General features: G+C 42.7%; 1 protein-coding gene across 1 annotated transcript in view; it reads left to right on the forward strand.

The window, feature by feature from the left end:
* Nucleotides 1–26,760, forward strand: part of kif25 (kinesin family member 25) — a 321,128-nt gene that overhangs the window by 183,353 nt on the left and 111,015 nt on the right. Inside the window, exons 7-9 of the mRNA XM_072265970.1 lie at nucleotides 19,918–20,072; nucleotides 20,197–20,322; nucleotides 23,595–23,750. Of these exons, the coding sequence (XP_072122071.1) occupies nucleotides 19,918–20,072; nucleotides 20,197–20,322; nucleotides 23,595–23,750 (437 nt within the window). The remainder of the gene's footprint in view (nucleotides 1–19,917; nucleotides 20,073–20,196; nucleotides 20,323–23,594; nucleotides 23,751–26,760) is intronic.

A 26,760-nucleotide genomic window follows, 5' to 3' on the forward strand; every position in this document is an offset into this window, starting at 1 on the left:
TCATGGAGTTGATGGAGTGTTCTTTTGTGTTCATAGTGTAGTTTCTACCAGAATACTAACTCACCAGTAGTTGCACCTTCCAGATACTACAATTAATTGAAACACCTAAACTGCACACAGTGATCTTCAATTAACTAATTATGTGACTTCTAAAACTAAATGACTGCACCAATGATGATTTGAAGTGTCATCTTTAAGGGGGTGAGTACTTTTGTACTCAATTATTTTGTATTTCATATTTGTAATTAATTTAGATCACTTTGTAGAGATCTGATTTCACTTTGACACGGAAGAGTCTTTTTCTGTCGATCAGTATCAAAAACAGCCAAATTAAATCCACTATGACTCAATGTTGTAAAGCAATAAAACTCCAAAGGGTTGAATATTTTTGTAGGCACTGTATGTGGATAGACTGAAGAAGCTGGGGTTGCTCTAGGAACAAAGGAGATTAGGAGGGTACCTATAGGTAACATCCAAATTCACCACAGACTTAGGCATAGACCCAATCTATTCCTCTTGGCACAGGGATTTGAAAGCCAAAGGACATATAGTCAGTGGTAATTTCATTAGGTACGTCCTCTATCTAATAAAGTGGCCATTGAGTGTATGTTTAAAAATGCAAACACGAGGAAATCTGCAGATGCTGGAATTTCAAGCAACACACATAAAAGTTGCTGGTGAACGCAGCAGGCCAGGCAGCATCTCTAGGAAGAGGTACAGTCGACATTTCAGGCCAAGACCCTTCGTCAGGACTAACTGAAAGAAGAGCTAGTAAGAAATTTGTAAGTGCGAGGGGGAAGGGGAGATCCAAAATGATAGGAGAAGACAGGAGGGGGAGGGATGGAGCCAAGAGCTGGACAGTTGATTGGCAAAAGGAATATGAGAGGATCATGGGACAGGAGGCCCAGGGAAAAAGCAAAGGGGGAAGGGGGGGGGAAACCCGGAGGACGGGCAAGGGGTATAGTGAGGGGGGACAGAGGGAGAAAAAGGAGAGAGAGAGAAAAAGGATGTGTGTATATAAATAACGGATGGGGTACGAGGAGGAGGTGGGGCATTAGCGGAAGTTTGAGAGGTCAATGTTCATGCCATCAGGTTGGAGGCTACCCAGACGGAATATAAGGTGTTGTTCCTCCAACCTGAGTGTGGCTTCATCTTTATAGTAGAGGAGGCCGTGCATAGACATATTAGAATGGGAATGGGATGTGGAATTAAAATGTGTGGCCACTGGAAGATCCTGCTTTCCCTGGTAGACAGAGCATAGGTGTTCAGCGAAATGATCTCCCAGTGTGTCGGGTCTCGCCAATATATAGAAGGCCATGTTGGGAGCACCGGACGCAGTATATCACCCCAGCCAACTCACAGGTGAAGTGTCGCCTCACCTAGAAGGACTATCTGGGGCCCTGAATGGTGGTAAGGGAGGAAGTGCAAGGGCATGTGTAGCACTTGTTCCGCTTACAAGGATAAGTGCCAGGAGGGAGATCGGTGGGGAGTGATGGGGGGGACGAATGGACAAGGGAATTACGTAGGGAGCAATCCCTGTGGAAAGCAGAGGGGGGAGAGGGAAAGATGTGCTTAGTGGTGGGATCCCGTTGGAGGTGGCGGAAGTTACAGAGACTTATATGTTGGACCTGGAGGCTGGTGGGGTGGTAGGTGAGGACAAGGGGAATCCTATTCCTAGTTGGGTGGTGGGAGGATGGGGTGAGAGCAGATGTGCGTGAAATGGGGAGATGCGTTTGAGAGCAGAGTTGATGGTGGAGGAAGGGAAGCCCCCTTCTTTAAAAAAGGAGGACATCTCCTTCATCCTGGAATGAAAAACCTCATCCTGAGAGCAGATGCGGCGGAGATGGAGGAATTGCGAGAAGGGGATGGCATTTTTGCAAGAGACAGGGTGAGAAGAGGAATAGTCCAGGTAGCTGTGAGAATCAGTAGGCTTATAGTAGACATCAGCAGATAAGCTGTCTCCAGAGATAGAGACAGAAGGATCTAGAAAGGGGAGGGAGGTGTCGGAAATGGATCAGGAAAACTTGAGGGCAGGGTGAAAGTTGGAGGCAAAGTTAATGAAGTCAACGAGCTCAGCATGCTTGGAGTGTATGTTTGTTGTCTTCTGCTGCTGTAGTCCATCCACTTCAAGTTTTGACATGTGCATTCAGAGATGCTCTTCTGCACATCACTGTTGTAACACGTAGTTACAGTATTTGAGTTACTGTTGCCTTTCTGTCATTCTGAACTAGTCCGGCCATTTTCCTCTGACCTCTCTTATTAACAAGGCATTTTCATTCACAGAATCTACACCCACTGGATGTCACTTAGATCACATTCCTTCCCATTCTGATGTTTAGTCTGAGCAACAGCCAAACCTCTTGATCATGCCTGTATGCTTCTAGGCACTGATTTGCTACCACGTGATTGGCTGATGAGATATTTACATTAATGAGCAGGTGTACTTAGTAAAGTGGTCACTGAATATAGAATGAAGCCCTTTGAATCAAACAGAGTTGTTTGTTGGATCAATCACGTTATCCTCAGTGAGTGACCTCTGTGGGAGGACACATTATCTGTGGAATTAATTGCCACAGGCAGCTGTGGAGGCCAAGTCTTTCTGTATATTTAAGACAGAGGTTGATAGATTCTTGATTGGTCAGGACTTGAAGGGATTTGAGGTTCATTGGGTGTATTGGGAAGGCAGGAGATTGAAGCTGAGAGGGAAAATGGATCAGCCATGGTGAAATGGTGGAGCAGACTCAATGGGCTAAATGGTCTAATAATAATAATAAATGGCTCCTATACCTTATGGTCTTAGAAACATAGAAAACCTACAGGACAATACAGGTCCTTTGGCCCACAATGCTGTGCTGAGCGTGTACTTACTTTAGAAATTAGCCAAGGTTACCCATTGCCCTTAATTTTTCTAAGCTCCATGTACCTATCCAGGAATCTCTTAAAAGACCCTTATTGTCTCTTAAAAGTCTTATTGTCTTTCAAGTGGACTGAGGAAAGCCCCTGAGTAATTGCTCTATTATTGCCATGCGTACCAAGGTACAGTGAAAAACATCGATCTGCAGGATAAACACGCAGGTTAGTTCATCACATCAGTACTTTGAGGTAGTATAAGAAAACAAGCAGTAACAGGATGCAGAATAAAGTGTTACAGTTACAGAGAAGGTACAGTGCAGGAAGACAATAAGATGCAAGGCCATGTTTAAAGAGATTTACTTTACTTTATACTTTATTGTTGCCAAACAATTGGTACTAGAACGTACAATCATCACAGCGATATTTGATTCTGCGCTTCCCGCTCCCTGGATTACAAATATTAAATACTAAAATACTAAAGATAGTTAAAATTAGTAAATATTAAAAATTAAATTATAAATCATAAATAGAAAATAGAAAAATGGGAATTAAGGTAGTGCAAAAAAATCTAGAGGCAGGTCCGGATATTTGGAGGGTATGTACCAGATCCGGGTCAGGATCCGTTCAGCAGTCTTATCACAGTTGGAAAGAAGCTGTTCCCAAATCTGGCCGTACGAGTCTTCAAGCTCCTGAACCTTCTCCCGGAGGGAAGAGGGACGAAAAATGTGTTGGCTAGGTGGGTCGTGTCCTTGATTATCCTGGCAGCACTGCTCTGACAGCGTGCGGTGTAAAGTGAGTCCACAGACGGAAGATTGGTTTGTGCGATGTGCTGCGCCATGTTCACGATCTTCTGCAGCTTCTTTCGGTCTTGGACAGGACTCGGTGGTCGCCATGCGGTCCATCCGATGGATCGAAAATCCCTCCAGTCAGATGGCACAGTCGGGGGTGTCAGGGGAGATCCAGGTCTCGGTGAAACAGAATACACAGCAGTTCTGCATCTCCCTTCAGTAGGTGAGTCTCCCTTTAAGATCATCCACCTTGTTCTCTATGGCTTGCACATTAGCTAGTAGGATGGTGGGCACAGGGACCCTGAAGCCCCTCAGCTTCAATCTGACCAGCAGCCCAGCTCTTTTCTCATGCTTCCTCGGTAAGTAGTGCATCTTTCCAGGTCTCCATTGATTCAGTGTGTTGTTGTCAGCTCTTTGATGTTGGTGGATGCGTCCCTCGGGAATCATTTGGTGGGTTGCGTCATTGGACGCTCCAGGTCGGGCCGAATAACAGGGGAGGCTCCGCTGCCACTTCCATTTGCCAGGGGCCTAGGCTGTCGATTGGGTCGGGCCCCGAAGCCGACATTTAATCCCAGATGGCCGGGCTCCTGGCTGAAACAAGTCCTTGAGCCGAGTCACAGTTGCGGAGGCCTCTGCTCCAGCCGACCCTCAGGCTTGATTTCCAAGGTCGGCGGTGGAGGCCTCTCTTTTGGCAACTGTGGATGGCCACCAATGGGGCTTTATGGTGGTCACTCCAGGGAAGCGTTTGGGCACCTTGAGGTCTCTGCCATCACTTCTGTGTGGTCGTCTGCTCCAGAGAGGTGCTGGTCGGAATGGGCCGTGTCTCCAAGCACTCCGGCACGGTAGCGGACCGCGGGTCTCCGGGAACGTGGTGGGCCTCGTTGGTCGGGTCCAGGTGCGGTCTGGAGCTTAAGAAGCAGTTCTGGCGTGATGGTCTCCAGCTGGGTCAGTTGCTTCGCCAGGGTGTTGTTGATCTTTATCTTGCTAAATTGATGGTTTAGAAGAGTTTCTTGGGTATAAGATAGTGGAGAGGGCAGTTTGCTCGGGAGAGCTTGCGCAAAGTCGCCAGTTACTGGTGCCATCTTTAACGAATTTGAGTCAACCATCTACTTTAGTAAACAAAAGGTCTGTTCAATAGTTGTATTACTACAGGATAGAAGCTGCACTTAAGCCTAGTGGTATGTGCTTTCAGGCATTTGTTTTCTGCCTAATGGGAGGGGAGAGAGGAGAGAATGTCTGTAGTAGAGGAGTCTTTGATTATGTTGGCTGCTTTACCAATGCAGCAAAATATGTAGAATGAATCCACAGTGAAATTCCTTCTTATCTCCTCATGTGCTAAGCTGTGTCCATAACTTTCTTGGGGTTAGGCATACAGCTTAAATGTGTCAAAGCCCAAGTGATTAGGAGAATGGGCAAAGAAGTGGCAGATGAAATATAATATAGGGAAGTGTATGGTCATGTGCTTTGGTGGAACGGATAAAGATGTCAACTATTTTCTAATGGGTAGAAAATTCACAAAACAGAGGTTAACAGGCAATTGGGAGTCCACGTGTAGGATTCCCTTAAGGTTATCTTGCACGTGGAGTTGCTAGTAAGAAGGCAAATACATTGTTAGCATTCATTTCCAGAGGATGAGAATATAAAGACAATGATGTAATGCTGAGGCATTGGTCAGACCACATTTGGAGTTTTGTGAGGAGTTTTGGGCCCAGTCTCCAAGAAAGGATATGCTGGCATTGGAGAGGGTCCAGAGGAGTTTCATGAAAATTATCCCAAGAATAAAAGGGCTAACATGAGGAGTGTTTAATGGCTTTGGGCCTGTACTCGCTTCAGTTTAGAAGAATGAGGGGGCAAGCTCATTGAAATATATTGAATATTGAAAGGCCTAGATGTAGTGGACATTTAGAGAATGTGTCTGATAGTGGAGGGGTCTAGGACTAGAGGACACAACTTCAGAATAGAAGGATGTCTCTTTAAAACAGAGATGAGAAGGAATTTCTTTAGCCAGAGGATGGTGACTCTGTGGAGTTCAATGTCAGACTGTTGTACAGGCCAAGCCATTGGGTATTTAAAGCAGAGGCTGAGAGCTCTTGATTAGTATGGATGTCAAAGGTTACAGGGAAAATGGGGTTGACAGCGATAATAAATCAGCCCTGATGGAATGGTGGAGCAAACTCAACGTGCAGAATGGCCTAGTTCTACTCTTATGTCTAATGGTCTTATTTACATATCCTATCACCTTGTGTTTTTGCCTGCCCTCCTCCCAACCTTTTAATTCTACTCCTTATCTTTTTTTCTCCAGTCCTGCTGAAGAGTCTTGGCTCGAAATGTCGACTGTACTCTTTTTCATAGGTGCTGCCTGGCATGCTGAGTTCCTCCAGCATTTTGTGTGTCCCCATTCCCCATGTCAATTTTTAGTTAATTTCTGAAGCTGGTTTGCAGCAATTTATAAGTTCTTAAGTCATGAAAGTAATTTGCAAGGTCATGGAATGATGACTTAACATCTTTTGTCTCCATAAATGGGCATGACCTGCTGAGTTCTTTCAGCATTGATTTTGTTTCACTGCAGATCTCAGCATCTGCAGTCTCTTGTCTTGCACTTCTGTAATTCCTTTAGCAGCAGACAAACCCGGAGGTTTTTCATCTGTGCTATTTATGTGTTAGAAAAGAGGAGGATAAAAGAAAGCAACTTGCTTCAAGTTAATGTGCTCTTACCCACAAATACAGAAGCAGACTACGTAGGAAATAATTTAGGGAAGGAAGTAGTGATGTCAAGTTCACTACTGCTTTTGCCTTCCCCTACAAACCATGCACCCCGTGACGGGTTAAAGAACCAGCAGAGACGGAAAGCACTTTGGAGTCCAGTATTGCTATTAACTAATGGTATTTATTAGTAACTACGCAATACAGTAATATAAATGCAGATAAATCAAACAGATTAGCAATGATTATATATAAGTCGGTGTGGAATATATATGAAAACCAAGCTTTCTCAAGTCTAGGGGTAAATAGATACAGTCTTACAATAATGAGTAAAGTTCAGTTTAGTTCATGGTATTGAGTTGAGTAGTGATGGAGAGAGAGAGATTTGAGTCTTCAGGTGAGCTGATGCCGTCATCTTCCCGTTGTCCTCCAAAATCCTTTAGAAGTCACCGACTGTGACCACAACAAAAGGGGACCGTTCTTCTGTGGTGGAGCTATCAACTCAGGTGAGGGTTGGCCACAAAAACAACTCCCCACTGGTCGTGCCCTGTTCACAGTGAGAGCCACTGATCAATCCTCCAAAAACACTTTATCTGTGGGCTCAACAAAGCTGATTCAGTGTCCAAAATCATGTGTCTGAGGTCTATCATCTGACCTTCTATTTATCTCCCCGTACTGAGTACCAACTGTCATTCAAACAGCTCCTCCCTTCGCTGTCTGTGTAAGAATGTACAAGCAGGCCATGTCCTTGGAGAAAGTATAAACATCTGTGAGAAGTCTTTGTCTCTCTCTCTCTTTAAAACAAGATGTCGGTGTTAAATAACTCTCTCTTTCTCTTTTCAAAAGCACAGTTCATAGGGGTAATCGAGCACAGTTCATAGGGGTAATTCAGGACCTCGTCACATTAGCAAAAACAACAGCTTGCAAACAATGAAATTTTCATGATTTCACCCCTCCCCTATGTAATTTCCTGATCTGTGAATTCCCTCCAAAGAAAGTAATAGAATCATTAGGCACGGAAGCTGGCCTACCTTTATGCCCATCTACGTTTATTTGCAATAGGTCTGTATCTTTCTGTGCCTTGCCTACTTCATTGTCTAACTAAATCCAGTCACTCCCTATAACTGAAGTCCTCCAAATCATGCTACATCCTGGTGAATCTACTTGGCACCCTCTCTTGTCTCACCACACCCTTTACATAAGTAGTAGATTCAACAGTTTGTAAAAGTGAGGATAGAGTAAAAAGGAAGAGGAGTGCAGGAGATAATAATTTAACTTTCAGTGACAAAGGCAAAATTGAAGAGATGGGACTAAATGTGTTATATTTGAATGCATGAAGTATAAGATGTAAAAGTAGACGATCTTGAAGTGCAATTATAAATTAGCAGGTATGACATAGGCATCACTGAGTTATGGCTGAAAGAAGATCATATTTGGAAAATTAACATCCAGGGATACATATTGCATTGAAAAGACAGGCAGGTAGACAGAAGGGGTAGGGTGGCTCTGTTGATAAAAAATGAAATCAAATATTTAGAAAGAGTGATATAGGATCAGAAGATGTAGAATCCTCGTGGGTAGATTTAAGAAACTGCAAGGCTAACCACACCCTGGTGGGAGTTATATACAGGCCTCTGAACAGCAGTCTGGATGTGGGGTACAACTTACAACAGAAGATGGAAAAGGTATGTAAAAGAGCAATATTACGATAGTCATTGGGATTTTAATATGCAGTTAGATTGGGAAAATCAGATCGGTGCTGCATTCCAAAAGAAGGAATTTGTAGAGTGCCTACGAGATGGCTTTTTAGAGCAATTCATCATAAGACATAGGAGCAGAATTAGGCCATTTGGCCCATTAGTCAGCTCTGCCATTTAATCATAGCTGATCCTTTTATCCCCTCCTTAGCCCCACTCCCCGGCCTTCTCCTCATATCCTTTGATGCCCCCAAACAGTAGTCTGGATGTAGGGTGTAAGTTGAATCAAGAGTTAAAATTCGCATGTTGCAAAGGTACTGCTACAGTTGTTATGGGGGACTTCAACGTGCAGGTAGACTGGAAGAATCAGGTTGGTGCTGGACCCCAAGGAAGGGAGTTTGTGGAGTCCCTCCGAGATGGATTCTTAGAACAGCTTGTACTGGAGCCTACCAGAGAGAAGGCAATTCTAGATATAGTGTTGCGCAGTAAACTGGATTTGATCAGGGACCTCGAGGTAAAGGAGCCATTAGGAGGTTGTGACCATAATATGATAAGTTTTAATCTACAAATTGAGAGGAAGAAGGGAAAATCGGTAGTGTCAGTATTACAGTTGAACAAAGAGAACTATGGAGCTATGAGGAAGGAGCTGGCCAAAGTTCAATGGAACAATACCCTAGCAGGGATGACAGTGGAACAGCAATGGCAGGTATTTCTGGGAATAACGCCGAAGGTGCAGGATCAGTTCATTCCAAAGAGGAAGAAAGATCCTAAGGGGAGGCCGTGGCTGACAAGGGAAGTAATGGTCAGTATAAAAATAAAAGAGAAGAAGTATAACATAGCAAAGATGAGTGGGAAGCAGGAGGATTGGGAAACTTTTAAAGAGCAACAGAAGATAACTAGAAAGGCAATACGCAGAGAAAAAATGAGGTACGAAGTTAAACTAGCCAAGAATATAAAGGAGGATAGTAAAAGCTTCTTTAGGTATGTGAAAAGGAAAAAAATAGTTAAGACCAAAATTGGGCCCTTGAAGACAGAAACGAGTGAATTTCTTATGGGGAACAAGGAAATGGCAGACGAGTTGAACAGGTACTTTGGATCTGTCTTCACTAGGAAAGACACACACAATCTCCCAGATATAATAGTGGCCAGAGGACCTAGGGTAATGGATGAACTGAAGAAAATTTATGTTAGGCAGGAAATGGCGTTGGATAGACTGTTGGGTCTGAAGGCTGATAAGTCCCCAGGACCTGATGGTCTGCATCCCTGGGTACTTAAGGAGGTGGCTTTAGAAATCGTGGCCACATTGGTAATCATTTTCCAATGTTCTATAGATTCAGGATCAGTTCCTATGGATTGGAGGGTGGCTAGTGTTGTCCCACTTTTCAAGAAACGAGGGAGAGAGAGAAAACAGGGAATTATAGACCGGTTAGCCTGACGTCAGTGGTGGGAAAGATGCTGGAATAAATTATAAAAGATGAAATTACGACACATCTGGATAGCAGTAACAGGATCGGTCTGAGTCAGCATGGATTTATGAAGGGGAAATCGTGTTTGACCAATCTTCTGGAATTTTTTGAGGATTTAACTACGAAAATGGACAAGGGAGAGCCAGTGGATGTAGTGTACCTGGACTTTCAGAAAGCCTTTGATAAAGTCCCACATAGGAGATTAGTGGGCAAAATTAGGGCACATGGTATTGGAGGCAGAGTACTGACATGGATTGAAAATTAGCTGACTGACAGGGAACAAAGAGTAGCGATTAACAGGTCCCTTTCGGAATGGCAGGCGGTGACCAGTGGGGTATCGCAGGGTTCGGTGCTGGGACTGCAGCTGTTTACGATATACATTAATGATTTAGATGAAGGATTAAAAATAACGTTAGCAAATTTGCAGATGACACAAAGCTGGGTGGCAGTGTGAAATGTGAGGAAGATGTTATGAGAATGCAGGGTGACTTGGACAGGCTGGGTGAGTGGATGGATGCATGGCAGATGCAGTTTAATGTGGATAAATGTGAGGTTATCCACTTTGGTGGTAAGAACAGGAAGGCAGATTATTATCTAAATGGAGTCAAGTTAGGAAAAGGGGAAGTACAACGGGATGTAGGTGTTCTTGTACATCAGTCATTGAAAGCAAGCATGCAGGTACAGCAGGCAGTGAAGAAAGCTAATGGCATGCTGGCCTTCATAACAAAGGGAATTGAGTACAGGAGCAAAGAGGTCCTTCTGCAGTTGTACAAGGCCCTGGTGAGACCATACCTGGAGTATTGTGTGCCGTTTTGGTCTCCAAATTTGAGGAAGGGCATTCTTGCTACTGAGGGAGTGCAGCGTAGGTTCACAAGGTTAATTCCGGGGATGGCGGGACTGTCATATGTTGAAAGATTGGAGTGACTAGGCTTGTATACACTGGAATTTAGAAGGATGAGAGGGGATCTGATTGAAACATATAAGATTATTAAGGGATTGGACACGCTAGAGGCAGGATGCATGTTCCTGCTGATGGGTGAGTCCAGAACCAGAGGCTACAGTTTAAGAATAAGGGGTAGGCCATTTAGAACGGAGTTGAGGAAAAACTTTTTCACCCAGAGAGTGGTGGATATGTGGAATGCTCTGCCCCAGAAGGCAGTGGAGGCCAAGTCTCTGGATGCTTTCAAGGAAGAGATGGATAGAGCTCTTAAAGATAGCAGAATCAAAGGTTATGGGGATAAGGCAGGAACTGGATACTGATTGTGGATGATCAGCCATGATCACAGTGAATGGCAGTGCTGGCTCGAAGGGTCGAATGGCCTACTCCTGCACCTATTGTCTATTGTCTATTGATGCTATGTCCAATCAAGAAGCTACCAAGCTCTCTCTTAAATACACCCAATGACCTGGCCTCCACAGCTGCCTGTGGTAATAAATTCCACAAATTCACCACCCTCTGGCTAAAGAAATTCCTCCACGTCTCTGTTTTAAATGGACATCCCTCTTGTCCTTAGACTCCCCCACCATGGGAAATATCCTTTTCACATCTACTTTGTCTAGGCCTTTCAACATTCGAAAGGTTTCAATGAGATCCTCCCTCATTCTTCTAAATTCCTGCGAGTACAGACCCAGAACTATCATACATTCCTCTTATGATAATCCTTCCATTTCCAGAATCATCCTTGTGAACATCCTCTGAATCCTCTCCAATGCCGGGACATGAGGATCCCAAAACTGTTCACAATACTCAAACCAGTGCCTTACAAAGCCAGAGCATCACATCCCTGATCTTGTATTCTAGATCTCTTGAAATGAATGCTAACATTGCATTTGCCTTCCTCACCACCGACTCTACCTGCAAGTTAACCTTTAGGGTGTTCTGCACAAGGACTCCCAAGTCTCTTTGTATCTTAGAGTTTTGGATTTTCTCCCATTTAGAAAATAGTCCGCACATTTATTTCTACTACCAAAGTGCATAGCCATGCATTTTCCAACATTGTATTCTATTTATCACTCTCTTGCCCGTTCTCCTAATCTGTCTAAATCCTTCTGCAGCATGCCTGCTTCCTCAACACTACCAAAAAGCCCCTCCAACAATCTTTGTATCATCTGCAAACTTGGCAACAAAGCCATCTATTCCATCATCTAAATAATTGAAATATAGCATAAGAAGATGCGGTCCCAATACTAACCCCAGCGGAACACCATTAATCACTGTCAGCCAACCAGAAGAGGATGCTTTTATTCCCACTCGCTGCCTCTTACCAATCAGCCAATGATCCAACCATGCCAGTACTTTCCTGGCTCTTAACTTGATAAGCAGCCTCATGTGTGGCACCTCGTCAAAGGTCTTCTGAAAGTCCAAATATTCAACATCCACTGCATCCCGTTATGCTATGTGTAATCTCCTCAAAGAATTCCAACAGGTTCATCAGGCAAGATTTCTCCTTAATGAAACCATGCTGATTTTGTCCTATCTTGCCATCACGTACTCCAAAACCTCATCCTTAACAATTGACTCCAGCATCTTCCCAACCACTGAGGTCAGGCTAACTGGTCTATAATTTTCTTGCTGCTGCATTCCTCCTTTCTTAAACTGTGGAGTGACATTTCCAATTTTCCAGTCCTCTGGCACCATGCCAGAGTCCAATGATTTTTAAAAGATCATTACTAATGTCTGCACAATCTCTCCAGCTACCTCCTTCAGAATCCTAGTATGCAGTTCATCTGGTCCAGGTGACTTATGTACCCTTAGGTCTTTCAGCTTTTTGAACACCTTCTCCCTTATCTTCCCTCACACCCTTCAATATCTAGCACATTGCTAGTGTCTTCCACAGCAAACACTGGTGAAAAATACTCATTTAGTTCATCTTCTATTTCCTTGACCCTCGTTATTATTTCTCCTGTCTCATTTTCTAGTGATCCTAGATCAACTTCCAGCTCTCTTTTATTTTTTATACCCTTGAAAATGTCATGGTCCGGTCCTTGAAGTCCGTATTCCGGTTCACGGTCCGGTCCATTGACCCTTGCTCCAGGTTTTCCTATCTACCCTGTTTCTGTTCTTGTTGAGCTCATTGAGGCAGCTGATGCTCGTTGGGGCTGGCTGCATAAATACCTTCAGAGACCCAGGCGTGGCTGCTGGATTGTTCTTGTCCTTACTCCTTGTATCCCTTGCTCTGCCTTCTGTTCCCTCGCCTGAAGCCCTGCCTTGTCTTGCCGGTAACTCTCACCTCGCCTGAAGTTCTCATCTCGCCTTACTTTGCCAGAAGCCTTGCTTTGTCTTGCTGGAAACTCTCGCCTCGTCATGCCTGCAATCTTGTCCTGGAGCCTGGCTCCGTTCCTGCTCCTTGCCTCTGCCCAGGTAAGCCAGGCAGTCTTGCTGTTACCTGTGGTTGGTTCTGTCCCTTCCTGTCCCTTGCCTCTGTCGGATGGTGATCCGCGCCCTGCCCAGGAGAACCGGACCCCGCCCAGGAGGAGTCTTCCTAGCCTCAAGCCTGAAGACTCCAGCCTCCTGCCAAGCCTCGTCTGTCTCTGGCCTCTAGCCTCAAGCCTGAAGACTCCTGCCTCCTGCCAAGCCTCGCCTCAAGTCTCTAGCCTCCTGCCTTGCCTCAAGTCTCTAAGACTTCAGCCTTGTCCTGTCTGCCAGTCAAGCCTCGTCCTTGCCTAGTTCTGGGGTCCGAGCCAGAGGCAAGACCCAGGTACTGGGTCCTTATCCAGTCTCTGGCTTGGAGTCCAGCTCCCTTGTCCAGTTCTGTTCCAGGTTCCTGGTTTTTGTGTCCATGTCCTTGCCATCAGCCTGTATCCTAGTCCTGTCTCTAGTACTTCAGTGTCTGTGTCTTGGACTTGGGTCCATTCCCAGCCACCTCCTTATGACAGAAAAAGCTTTTACTATTTTGATATTTTGATATTGTTTGCTAGCTTGCTTTCATATTTCAGCTTTTCCCTCCTAATAATTCTTTTAGTTGCTCTCTGTAGGTTTAAAAAGCTTCCCAATCCTCTATCTTCCCACTAATTTTTGCTTTGTTTTATGCTGTCTCTTTTGCTTTTACATTAGATTTGATTTCCCTTGTCAGCCATGGTTGTACTATTTTGCCATTTGAGTATTTCTTCATTTTTGGAATACATTTATCCTGCACCTTCCTCATTCTTCTCAGAAACTCACACCATTGCTGCTCTACTGACATCCCTGTCAGCAGCTCCTTCCAATTTACTTTGGCCAAGTCCTCTCTCATACCACTGTAATTTCCCTTACCACTGAAATACTGCTATGTCAGACTTTACTTTCTCCATATCAAATTTCAAGTTGAACTCAATTACATTATGATTACCATCTCCTAAGGGTTCTTATACCTTAAGCTCCCTAATCGTCTCCGGTTCATTACATAACACCCAATCCAGTATTGTTGATCCCCTAGTAGGTTCAAAAACAAACTGCTCTAAAAAGCCATCTCGTAGGCATTCAACAAACTCACTGTCTTGAGATCCATTTCCAATCTGATTTAACCAATCGACCTGCATGTTAAAATCTCCCATGACTATCATAACGTTGCCCTTTTGACACACCTTTTCTATTTCCTGTTGCAATCTGTGGTCCATATCCCAGCTACTGATGTATATAACTGTATATAACTGCCATCAGGGGACCTTTTACCCTTGCAATTTCTTAACTCAACCCAAGGATTCAACATCTTCCAATCCTATGTCACATCTTTCTACTGATTTGATGCCATTCTTTACCAGCAGAACCATGCCACCCCCTCTGCCTACCATGCTATTCCTCCGATACAACGTATAGCCTTGGATATTTAGCTCCCAACTGCAATTTGTTGTTCAGCCCTCTATGGGAAAAAAAATCTTGATGGAGTGTTTTGTAATGAACCAGATTTGATTATGGAGTATAAGAACATAGAACATAGAACATAGAATAGAACAGCACAGTACAGGCCCTTCGGCCCACAATGTTGTGATGACCCTCAAACCCTGCCTCCCATATAACCCCCCCATCTTAAATTCCTCCATATACCTGTCTAGCAGTCTGTTAAATTTCACTAATGTATCTGCCTCCACCACTGACTCAGGCAGTGCATTCTACGCACCAACCACTCTCTGAGTAAAAAACCTTCCTCTATATCCCCCTTGAACTTCCTACCCCTTACTTTAAAGCCATGTCCTCTTGTATTGAGCGGTGATGCCCTGGAGAAGAGGCGCTGGATGTCCACTCTATCTATTCCTCTTAATATCTTGTATACCTCTATCATGTCTCCTCTCATCCTCCTTCTCTCCAAAGAGTAAAGACCTAGCTCCCTTAATCTCTGATCATAATGCATACTCTCTAACCAGGCAGCATCCTGGTAAATCTCCTCTGTACCCTTTCCAATGCTTCCACATCCTTCCTACAGTGAGGCGACCAGAACTGGACACAGTACTCCAAGTGTGACCTAACCAGAGTTTTATAGAGCTGTATCATTACCTCGCGACTTTTAAACTCTATCCCTCGACTTATGAAAGCTAATACCCCATAAGTTTTCTTAACTACCCTATCTACCTGTGAGGCAACTTTCAGGGATCTGTGGACATGTACCCCCAGATCCCTCTGCTCTTCCACACTACCAAGTATCCTGCCATTTACTTTTGTACTCTGCCTTGAAGTTTGTCCTTCCAAAGTGTACCACCTCACACTTCTCCAGGTTGAACTCCATCTGCCACTTCTCAGCCCACTTCTGCATCCTATCAATGTCTTTCTGCGATCTTCAACAATCCTCTGCATTATCCACAACACCACCAACTTTTGTGTCGTCTGCAAACTTGGCAACTCACCCTTCTACCCCCACATCCAGGTCGTTAATAAAAATCACGAAAAGTAGGGGTCCCAGAACCGATCTTTGTAGGACATCACTAGTCACAACCCTCCAATCTGAATGTACTCCCTCCACCACGACCCTCTGCTTTCTGCAGGCAAGCCAATTCTGAATCCACCTGGCCAAATCTCCCTGGATCCCATGCCTTCTGACTTTCTGAATAAGTTTACCTTGTGGAACCTTGTCAAATGCCTTACTAAAATCCATGTGGATCACATCCACTGCACTACCCTCATCTATATGCCTGGTCATTTCCTCAAAGAATTCTACCAGGTTTGTTAGACGCAATCTACCCTTCACAAAGCCATGCTGACTGTTCCTGATCAGACCATGATTCTCTAAATGCCCATAGATCCTATCTCTAAGAATCTTTTCCAACAGCTTTCCCACCACAGATGTAAGGCTCACTGGTCTATAATTACCCGGACTATCCCTACTAGCTTTTTTGAACAAGGGGACAACATTTGCCTCCCTCCAATCCTCTGGTACCATTCCCGTGGACAACAAGGACATAAAGATCCTAGCCAGAGGCTCAGCAATCTCTTCCCTCACCTCGTGGAGCAGCCTGGGGAATATTCCGTCAGGCCCCGGGGACTTATCCATCCTAATGTATTTTAACAACTCCAACACCTCCTCTCCCTTAATATCAACATGCTCCAGAACATCAACCTCACTCATATTGTCCTCACCATCATCAAGTTCTTTCTCATTGGTGAATACCGAAGAGAAGTATTCATTGAGGACCTCGCTCACTTCCACAGCCTCCAGGCATATCTTCCCACCTTTATATCTAATCGGTCCTACCTTCACTCCTGTCATCCTTTTGTTCTTCACATAATTGAAGAAAGCCTTGTGGTTTTCATTTACCCTACTCGCCAAGGCCTTCTCATGCCCCCTTCTTGCTCTCCTCAGCCCCTTCTTAAGCTCCTTTCTTGCTACCCTATATTCCTCAATAGACCCACTCTGATCCTTGCTTCCTAAACCTCATGTATGCTGCCTTCTTCCATCTGACTAGATTTTCCACCTCACTTGTCACCCATGGTTCCTTCAACCTACCATTCTTTATCTTCCTCACCGGGACAAATTTATCCCTAACATCCTGCAAGAGATCCCTAAACATCGACCACATGTCCATAGTACATTTCCCTGCAAAAACATCATCCCAATTCACACCCGCAAGTTCTAGCCTTATAGGCTCATAATTTGCCCTTCCCCAATTAAAAATTTTCCTGTCCTCTTTGATTCTATCCTTTTCCATGATAATGCTAAAGGCTGGGGAGCGGTGGTCACTGTCCCCCAGATGCTCACCCACTGAGAGATCTGTGGATCTGTGACCTGACCCGGTTCATTACCCAGTACTAGATCTACTATGGCATTCCCCCTAGTCGGCCTGTCAACATACTATGACAGGAATCTGTCCTGGACACACTTAACAAACTCTGCCCTGTCTAAACCATTGGAACTAATCAGGTGCCAATCAATAGTAGGGAAGTTAAAGTCACCCATGATAACAACCCTGTTATTTTTGCACCTTTCCAAAATCTGCCTCCCAATCTGCTCCTCAGTATCTCTGCTGCTACCAGGGGGCCTATAGAATACTCCCAATAGAGTAACTGTTCCCTTCCTGTTCCTGACTTCCACCCATACTGACTCAAAAGAGGATCCTGCTACATTATCCACCCTTTCTGTAGCTGTAATAGTATCCGTGACCAGTAATGCCACCCCTCTTCCCCTTTTACCCCCTCTCTATCCCTTTTGAAGCTCTGAAATCCAGGAATATTGAGAATCCATTCCTGCCCTGGTGCCAGCCAAATCTCTGCAATGCCACTACATCATAATTCCATTTATGTATCCAAGCTCTCAGTTCATCACCTTTGTTCCTGATGCTTTGAAGTACACACACTTTAGCCCTTCTACTTCACTACCTTTACACCCTTTATTCTGCTTCTCTTTCCTCAAAGCCTCTTTATATGTTAGATCTGGCTTTACTCTATGCACTTCTTCCACTGCTGTATTGCTCCGGGTCCCATCCCCCTTGCAAATTAGTTTAAACCCTCCCAAACCATGCTAGCAAACCTAGCAAACCCCTTCGGAGACAGTGATTGTAGTACAATTCACCCTGCAGTTTGAGAGGGAGAAGCTAAAATCAGATGTTTTGGTATTACAATGAATTAAAGGGAACTACAGAGGCATGAGAGAGCAACTGGCCAAAGTTGATTGGAAGGAGACACTGTGGATATGACAGTAGAACAGCAATGGTCAAATTTCTGGGAGCAATTTGGAAAGCATGGGATCGGTTCATCCCAAAGGAGGAGCATTCTAAAGCATTTGTGGTTGACAAGGAAAGTCAAAGACAGCTTGAAAGTAAAAATTAATAGGAAGCTTTTAAAAACCAAAAGGCAATAAGGACAGAAACAATGAAGTATGAAAGTAAGCTAGCTACTAATATAAAAGAGGTATCAAAATTTTTTTATAGAGGTATAAATAGTAAAACAGATGCCAGAGTGGACATCAGACCACTGGAAAATGATGCTGGAGAGATAGTAATGGGGAACAAGGAAATGTTGAAAAAACTGAATAAGTATCTTGCATCACTCTTCACTGTGAAAGTCACCAGTAGCACGCCAGAAATTCGAGAGTATCAGGAGGCAGAATTGAGTACATTTGCTAGAAAGTACTTGGGAAGCTGAAAGGTCTGAAAGTAGATAAGTCACCTGCACCAGATAGATTACACCCCAGGGTTCTGAAAGAGGTAGCTGAAGAGATTATGGAGGCATGATCTTTCAAGAATCAATAGATTCTGGAAGAGAGGAATATTGCTAATGTCACTCCACTTATTAAACAGGGAGGAAGGCAAAAAAGGAAATTATAGGCTATTTAGCCTGACTTCAGTGGTTGGAAGTATGTTAGAGTCCATTATTAAGGATGAGGTTTTGAGGTATTTAGAAGCACATGATAAAAAAGACCAAAGTCAACATGGTTTCCGTAAGGGGAAATCTTGCATGATTAATACGTTGGAATTCTTTGAGAAGTAACAGACAAGACAGACAAAAGAGTTAGCAGATGTTGTTGGACTTTCAGAAGGCATTTAACAAGGTGCTGCACATGAGGTTGCTAAACAAGATAAGAGCCCATGGTATTAATAGAAAGATACTCACATGAACTGGCAGGAGACAAAGAGTGGGAATAAAGGGGGGCCTTTTCTGCTTGGCTGCCAGTGGTCAATGGTGTTCTGCAGGGGCCCACTATTTAATGTTTTATGTCAATAATCTGGATGTTGGTTTTGATAGCTCAATGGTCAAGTTTGTGGAAGTTACAAAGATAGGTGGATGGGCAATCTGGCCAAGAAAGACTGTGGAATCTGTATGGTCATGCACCTGGTAGAAGGAATAAAGGCATTGACTATTCCCTTAATTTGGAGACTGAATTCAGAAATCAGAAGGATTTGGGAGTCTTAGTGCAGGATTCCCTATAAGGTTAAGTTGCAGGGTGAGTTGGTAGTAAGGATATATTTAAAGTGGAAATTGATAGATTCTTGATCAGGAAGGGTATCAAAGGATACAGGGAGAAGGCAGGAGAATGGGATTGAGAGGGAAAATATATCAGCCAGTATTGAGTGGCCTAATACTGCCCCTATGTCTTATGATCTTATAGCTGTGGGTGGTATTAACTCTTGTTAAGTGTTTGGGGAAGAAATCATTGTAAAACTCTGTGATAGGAAGTAAAATACATTTTAATATGTGTAACTGACTTACCAGAATTGAAGAAATTCTGTTTTGAAAGGGTGCAGGCAGATAAAGAACAATTGATTTTATGTGCATTGCTTAGGAAAAATTGCCAACACTTGACTTTAAAACATAACCTGGTTACTGTCAGAAAGCAAAGGAAATGAGTGTTGGTTTTCTCCAGGTGATGCTGCTGAAAGACTCAGCTAACCCTCTCTCTACTTTTACTCATTAGTCATTCTGCAATTTCCCCTTAAAACCCACAACTCGTGCTCCTTCTCATAAAATCTATCTCTAACATCATGATTACTGTTTTTGAGCTTAATTTCAAAACTATGCCTTCAGGATCTATCCTGTATGCATCTTAGGTTTACCAGCCTCAGCTTGTTTAACAAAGCCCAGAGTATGCAGAATTTGTAAGAGCACAGAAGTTTGTTTTTCCTACATAATTTCACTTGTTCATCCATACTCAAAACTGGATAATAGCCATGCAGAACTAGAGGTGTATCCGTGCCATTTTGAAAAGCCTTCATTGTCTTTGATGAAAACAAAGACAGATTTAGACTAGAAGCCAGCATGCAGGTCCTGTAGCTAGGGTTCGCCTCTTTGCAAGAGATCAAATAGGATTTTATGTGACCTGCGCAGAATCTGAAACTGTAGTAGGAAAGCGTTCTATCTTAGATTCCATCATTTTGATTCCATAATAGCCACATAATTATCCTTCAAAGTAGCTTTCAAGGAGTACTGGAACCAAAAAAGATGTTTAAGATTTTTGTAATAATGTTTCTTGTTTATTCGTTTGTACATAACTGTTTGCCATGTTACAGACATGTTGAGAATCCTACAAGTATTCTGAATGTTATCTCCCACGGTTTACAACATAGAGCCAAGCATCCAACATTAATCCATGCACATTCCTCTCGGTCCCATCTTGTGATAACAATTGCTATAACCACTAAAGCCATTGCTGACAATAGAGCAGGTAAGGAAATCTGAAAATGTTTCTGATTATGGAATTTGTTGATTAATTAAAAGTATTTTTATTTTATTGTTCTAGATGTGTGGATGCAAAACATATCATTACAATCTGCCATTTCTTATCACAGATCACAGTTCAGCACTGTCTTTCCAATCTATTGCTGCTAAGCATTCAACTACAGAGGCTTCTGTGTTTTCAAAGCATCTTAAAAGCAGGCTGCAGTTGGTGGATCTTGCTGGCAGTGAATGCATTGGTAATCTGCATTAAATCCTTCCTCGGAACAAATTGCTGCGTTCATGTGTAGAAAAATAGCAATTTTGCTTCATCAGATACCTAGGTGGCAACAAGGGAAGGGTAATTTGATTTGTGAATTTACCAATGGATAACATACGCTCAGTGGTCGCTTCATTAGATGCCTCTTGTTCCTAATAAAGTAGCCACTGAGTCTATGTTCATGGTCTTCTGCTGCTGCAGCTTATCCACTTCAGGGTTTGACATTGCCATCCAGAGATGCTGTTCTGTACACCACTGTTGTAAAGCATGGTTGTTTGAGTTACTGTCACTTTCCTGTCAACTTGAAACAGTCTGGTCATTTTCCTCTGACCTCTCTCATCACCAAGGCATTTTTACGAACAAAACTGCTGCTCACCGGATGATGTTTTTTTTTGTTTTTTGCACCATTCTCTGTAAACTCTAGACACTGTTGTGTGAAAACCCCAGGAGATCAGCAGCTTCTGATATACTTAAACCACCCTGTCTAGCTCCAACTATGATTCCACGGTCAAGGTCACAGATCATAATTCTTACCCATTCTGATATTTGGTCTGAACAACAACTAAACCTCTTGACCATGTTTGTGTGGTTTTATGCACTGAGATGCTGCCACATGATTGGCTGATTAGATATTTGTAGTAATGAGCAAGTGTAACTAATAAAGTAGCCACTGAGTGTAGAAAATGCTGAAACATGTGTATCACGTGGCTGGTTTCTCTCTATTGGTAACTTTGATACTGGAATTCCATACTGTGTGAAAGGCAAAGAACCTACAATATGTGATTTTGCACTTCCTATCTCCTGATCTTTGACAGGACTGTGATAGGTGGGGAAGAAAGCAACTCAGAATACATTGCTGCATCACACCTATTTTACATGATTCTAACTCTTCAGCACAAAAAATGGCCAATGTACACACATAATCAACGTACTTCTTGTCTCATTAGTGTTTAACACAACTAAACACTCATGATGAATGTTGGCTCCTGGTAACAACCCTGAGAGATAGTTGATTAATTTACCACTAAAAAAGAAAAACATGCCAAAATGTTAATGTAGTCTAGAAGTGAAATGGGATTTGATTCTGGTACTGTTGGTAGCATATTGGGTAATCAGACAGCTGTGCAACAGTAAGTCTCCAAGGCTGGGCTTTACAAGGGAGATGGGAAGGCCTTCCACCAATATATTAAGGTCAAAAATATCAGCCATGGTCAAGAGCATATCTTCATGGTAGATCAATCTCTAACAGTCCTGAAGAAGTGTCCAAAATTCATGAAAATAGAAAATCTAAACTGACCATTCTCATGTCTGAGAGATTTGAAAAGATATTATCAACCCAGCTGTGAATCAGTAGGCCATTTTAATCACCTTCCTTATCTTGAAAGAGAGAAGATGAATCAGCAAGGAATTCTGTTCCTGATCAAATATTAAATCTATTGACAATCAGCTGCAAGTTGATATTGGTGGTATCCCAAGAGTATACAGTGGTGCTGGAAAGTTTGTGAATGCTTTAGAATTTTCTCTGTTTCTGCATAAATATGCCCTAAAATATGATCAGATCTTCACATAAGTCCTAAAACTAGATAAAGAGAACCGAATTAAATAAAAGAGACAAAAAATACATCATACTTGTTTGTTTACTTATTGAAAAAAAGATCTAATAGTACATGTATTTTTTGGAAAAAAGTGTGAACTTTTGCTTTCAGTAACTGCTATGACCCCCTTGTAATGGTGTATCTGGTAATTGTTGAACAGTCCTGAACATCGGCTTGGAGGAACTTTAGACTATTCCTCCATACAAAACTGTTTCAGTTCATCAGTATTTTTGGGATACCTTACATGAATAGCCCTTTTCAGGTCATGGCACTGAGCTGGCCAATTCAAAAAATAATTTCTTCTTTTTAAACCATTGTTGTTGATTTACTCTTGTGTTTCGGATTATTGTCCTGTTGCACCATCTAACTTCTATTAAGCTTCAGGTGATGGACCGCTACCCTGACATTCTCCTGTAAACTATCTTGATACAATTTTGAATTCATTGTTTCCTCAATGATTGCAAGCTGCCCAGGCCTTGAGGCAGATAAGCAGCCCCAAATCATGATGCTCCTTCCAACATGCTTCACAGTGGTTATGGGGTTTTGATGTTGGTTTGCAGTGCCCCTTTGCCACCAAACATAGCAGTGTGCATTTCTGTCAAAAAGTTCCATTTTTCTCTCTGCCACAGAACATTGTCCCAGAAGCATTGTGGAACATCCAAGTGGTCTTTGCAAACTTGAGACATGCAGCAATGTTTTTCTTTGGAGAGCAGTAGTTTCCTCCATGGTGTCCTTCCATAAACACCATTCTTATTCAGTGTTTTTCTTATAGTGGACACATGAACAGAGACTTTAGCAAGTTCTGCAGGTCTTTTGATGTTACCCTTGGGTTTGTTTTCATCTCCTTCAGCATTGCACATTGTGCTCTTGGTGTGATCTTTGCAGGACACCCAGTCCTAGGGAAACTAGCAACAGTACTCAATTTCCTCTATTTGCAGACAATTTCTCTTACTGTAGTCTGATGAACACTCTAGAAGTGTGTTTGTAGCCTTTTCCAACTTAATGCATCTCTACAATTCTTCTCCTAAGGATCCCTGTAAGTTGTTTTGATCGAGGTATGGTGCACATAAAGAGATCTTTCCTGAGAAGAGCAGGCTCTGTTAATAACCTGACTTTGTGTGTTTCTTTTTATAGGGCAGGGCACCTCGACAACCCACACCTCCAATCTCAACTCGTTGATTGGAATACCTGACTTCAAATAGCTTTTTTAGAAGGCATTACCCCAGAGGTTCATATAATGTTTTTGAACCTGGACTGTGATTGTTTAAATGGTGTACTCAGTAATGACGAGAAGTACAATTGTTTGTGTGTTATTAGTTTAGGCAGATTGTGTCTATTATTGTGACTTAGATGAAGATCAGATCACATTTTGTGAGTAATTATTGCAGAAAACCAGGTAATTGCAAAGGATTCACAAACATTTTTTTGCAACTGCAATTCTGCCCTTGGTAAACATGCCATAAAAAGGTACAAGCAAAGAAAGTGAAGCAAGATTAAGAGACTCTAAAATTTCATATTCATTTTGATATTAGGATAAACTTTTTAAGGGGATAAAATACTGGGCGATTTTGAAGATACATTCTTCTGTTAGTATTTTCACTGCTTATTCTGAGTTATCAGAGACAGCATGTTCAATCTGTGGTTTAACTTCTGAAAGGTATGTCAGGAGTAACAGGTTCAGCTCTGAGAGAAACTTCATCTATAAATCGCAGCTTATCAGCATTGGCTGATGTGTTTGGAGCACTAGCAGAGCAACGATCGCATATACCTTACCGAAACAGCAAGTTGACTCACCTGCTTCAGGACTCCTTGGGTATGTGTATATTCTGTAAAAAATTTTCATAGCAATCAACTATTTTGATATTGGGTACTTGCACTAATACCGATCGTGCATTGCAAGTAAATTCAACCGCAGTACACTGCATTTACAAACTGCACCTACACTTCAAATTACCATCAACTTATATTTCATCAGCATGTTTCAAATGCATAAATACTTCTGATTGGGACTTAGCACTTTAAAATTAAAATACTTCATATTTTGTCTGGGTAGCCTCTAACCTAAAGACATGAACATTGATTTCTCTATTTTTTGGTAATTTCTCCCCTCTCCCTCTTCCCTCTTTTTCCATTCCCCAATCTGGCTTCCTTCTTACAATGTTTTCTTCTCCTCACCTGACCAGCTCCTCCCTCTGGTGCTGCTCCTCCTTCCCTTTCTTCCATAGTCCACTGTCCTCTCCAATCAGACTCCATCTTCTTCAGCCTTTTACCTCTTATAGCAAATTTGCAGATGGCACAAAGCTGGGTGGCAGTGTGAAATATGAGGAGGATGTTATGAGAATGCAGGGTGACTTGGACAGGCTGGGTGGGTGGGCGGATGCATGGCAGATGCAGTTTAATGTGGATAAGTGTGAGGTTATCCACTTTGGTGGTAAGAACAGGAAGGCAGATTATTATCTAAATGGAGTCAAGTTAGGAAAAGGGGAAGTACAACGAGATCTAGGTGTTCTTGTACATCAGTTACTAAAAGCAAGCATGCAAGTACAGCAGGCAGTGCAGAAAGCTAATGGCATGCTGGCCTTCATAACAAGAGGAATTGAGTATAGGAGCAAAGGGGTCCTTCTGCAGCTGCACAGGGCCCTGGTGAGACCACACCTGGAGTATTGTATGCAGTTTTGGTCTCCAAATTTGAGGAAGGACATTCTTGCTATTGAGAGAGTGCAGTATAGGTTCACAAAGTTATCCCTGGGATAGCGGGATTGGCATATGTTGAAAGATTGGAGCAACTGGGATTGTATACACTGGAATTTAGAAGGATGAGAGGGGATCTGATCGAAACATATAAGATTATTAAGGGATTGGACACGCTGGAGGCAGGAAGCATGTTCCCGCTGATGGGTGAGTCCAGAACTAAAGGCCACAATTTAAGAATAAGGGGTAGGCCATTTAGAATGGAGTTGAGGAAAAACTTTTTCACCCAGAGAGTGGTGGATATGTGGAATGCTCTGCCCCAGAAGGCAGTGGAGGCCAAGTCTCTGGATGCTTTCAAGAAAGAGATGGATAGAGCTCTTAAAGTTAGTAGAATCAAAGGTTATGGGGATAAGGCAGGAACTGGATATTGATTGTGGATGATCAGCCATGATCACATTGAATGGCGGTGCTGGCTCGAAGGGCTGAATGGCCTACTCCTGCACCTATTGTCTATTGTCTATTATACCTGTCACATTCCACCTTCTTAATTCATCTCCTTCCCTCACCCACCTTGCCTCTCACCTGGTTTCATCGATCACCTGCTAGTTTGTACTCCTTTCCCTCTCCCCACCTTCTTATTCTGGCTTCTGCGCTCTCCCATTCAAGTACTGATGAGCTGTGTTAATCTGAAACGTCGATGGTTTATACTCCTCCCTGGATGCTGCCTAACCTGCTTTCTTAGAAACATAAAAAAAAGCTACAGCACAATACAGGCCCTTCGGCCCACAATTCAGTGCTGAACATGTACTTACTTTAGAAATTACTTAGGGTTACCCATAGCCCTCTATTCTTCTAGAATTTTGTGAGTGTTGCTCAGAATTGCTGGCATCTGCAGAATCTCTTGTGTTTGGAATTATATCTGTTATGCACATTGAAGAGGTTGCAATAAGCACCACCATTTTAATATGTGGATTAGTATATCAATTTACCAGGTGACCTTGATCTGGTTGCTGAATTAAATTAGTGACTTACGAGTTATTTATTTTTTTTATTTTAGAGATACGATAAGGTATCAAGCCCTTCCAGTCAAACAAGGCCACGCCACTCAATTATGCCCATGTGATTAATTAACCTACTAACCTTTTGGAATGTGGGAGAAAACAAGACCGTTCAGAGGAAACCTACGTGATCACAGGAAGAACGCACCAAACTCCCTACAGAGAGTGGCGGAATTGAACCTGGGTCACTGGTGCTGCGGTAGCATTACCCTAACTTCTAAAATTAAACTGAAGTGACTTAATTGGGCAGCTTATTGGGGTTGTATAGAAGCTGAGACAGAACGTGCTGTAAAGAATAGCAGGTAGTCCTATGAGCACAGCAGTGTAGTGGTAAAATGACAAGCCTAGTAACTAGAGTTGAAGATTATTAATCAGATACATGAGTCTGAATCTCACCACATCAGGTGGAGAATATAAATTAGATTAACAAATAAATCTGAAATTTTAACAAAAAGGCAATCTTTACAATGGTCACGACGAGACTATGTAATGATAATGTGTTTGGTGACTGCAAAGTTCTGAACACAAGGGAAGACTTTAAGCCTATTCGGCTATAAATACCACAAGTGCTGTCACTAAAGGGAGATAATACTGTAACTACCCAATCTTCAAAGATTAGTTTACTTCCCTGTTTATTCACCATGGTGAGCTTAACTGCCAATATCCAATAATTTGAGTGGTGGGATCACCCGCCCCCCCCCCCCAACTAACAAAGTAAAACACAGTTCATTTATTTACAGTGATACATGTTAAAATCCACACAGCGCTCTTAAAACAGATTTAAAACTCAGGGAATTTCTATCTTACACATTTTCTAATTCTTACAGAGGATTTGTATCTTACCTTATCAAATTACAAATCATTTCCGTAGCACAAACCATTTCTGTAGCACAAACCATTTTCAAAGACTAAAGCCAAGCATTCCTCAAATGCAAGGGATAAAGCATAAAGCATGTGTACAAGATGATGACAGGCATTGATTGTGTGGATAGTCCCAGGGCTGAAATGGCTAGCATAAGAGGACACAGTTTTAAGGTGCTTGGAAGCAGGTACAGAGGAGATGTCAGGGGTACA

This window comes from Mobula birostris, chromosome 8, assembly GCF_030028105.1.
Source record: "Mobula birostris isolate sMobBir1 chromosome 8, sMobBir1.hap1, whole genome shotgun sequence".
NCBI lineage: Eukaryota > Metazoa > Chordata > Chondrichthyes > Myliobatiformes > Myliobatidae > Mobula > Mobula birostris.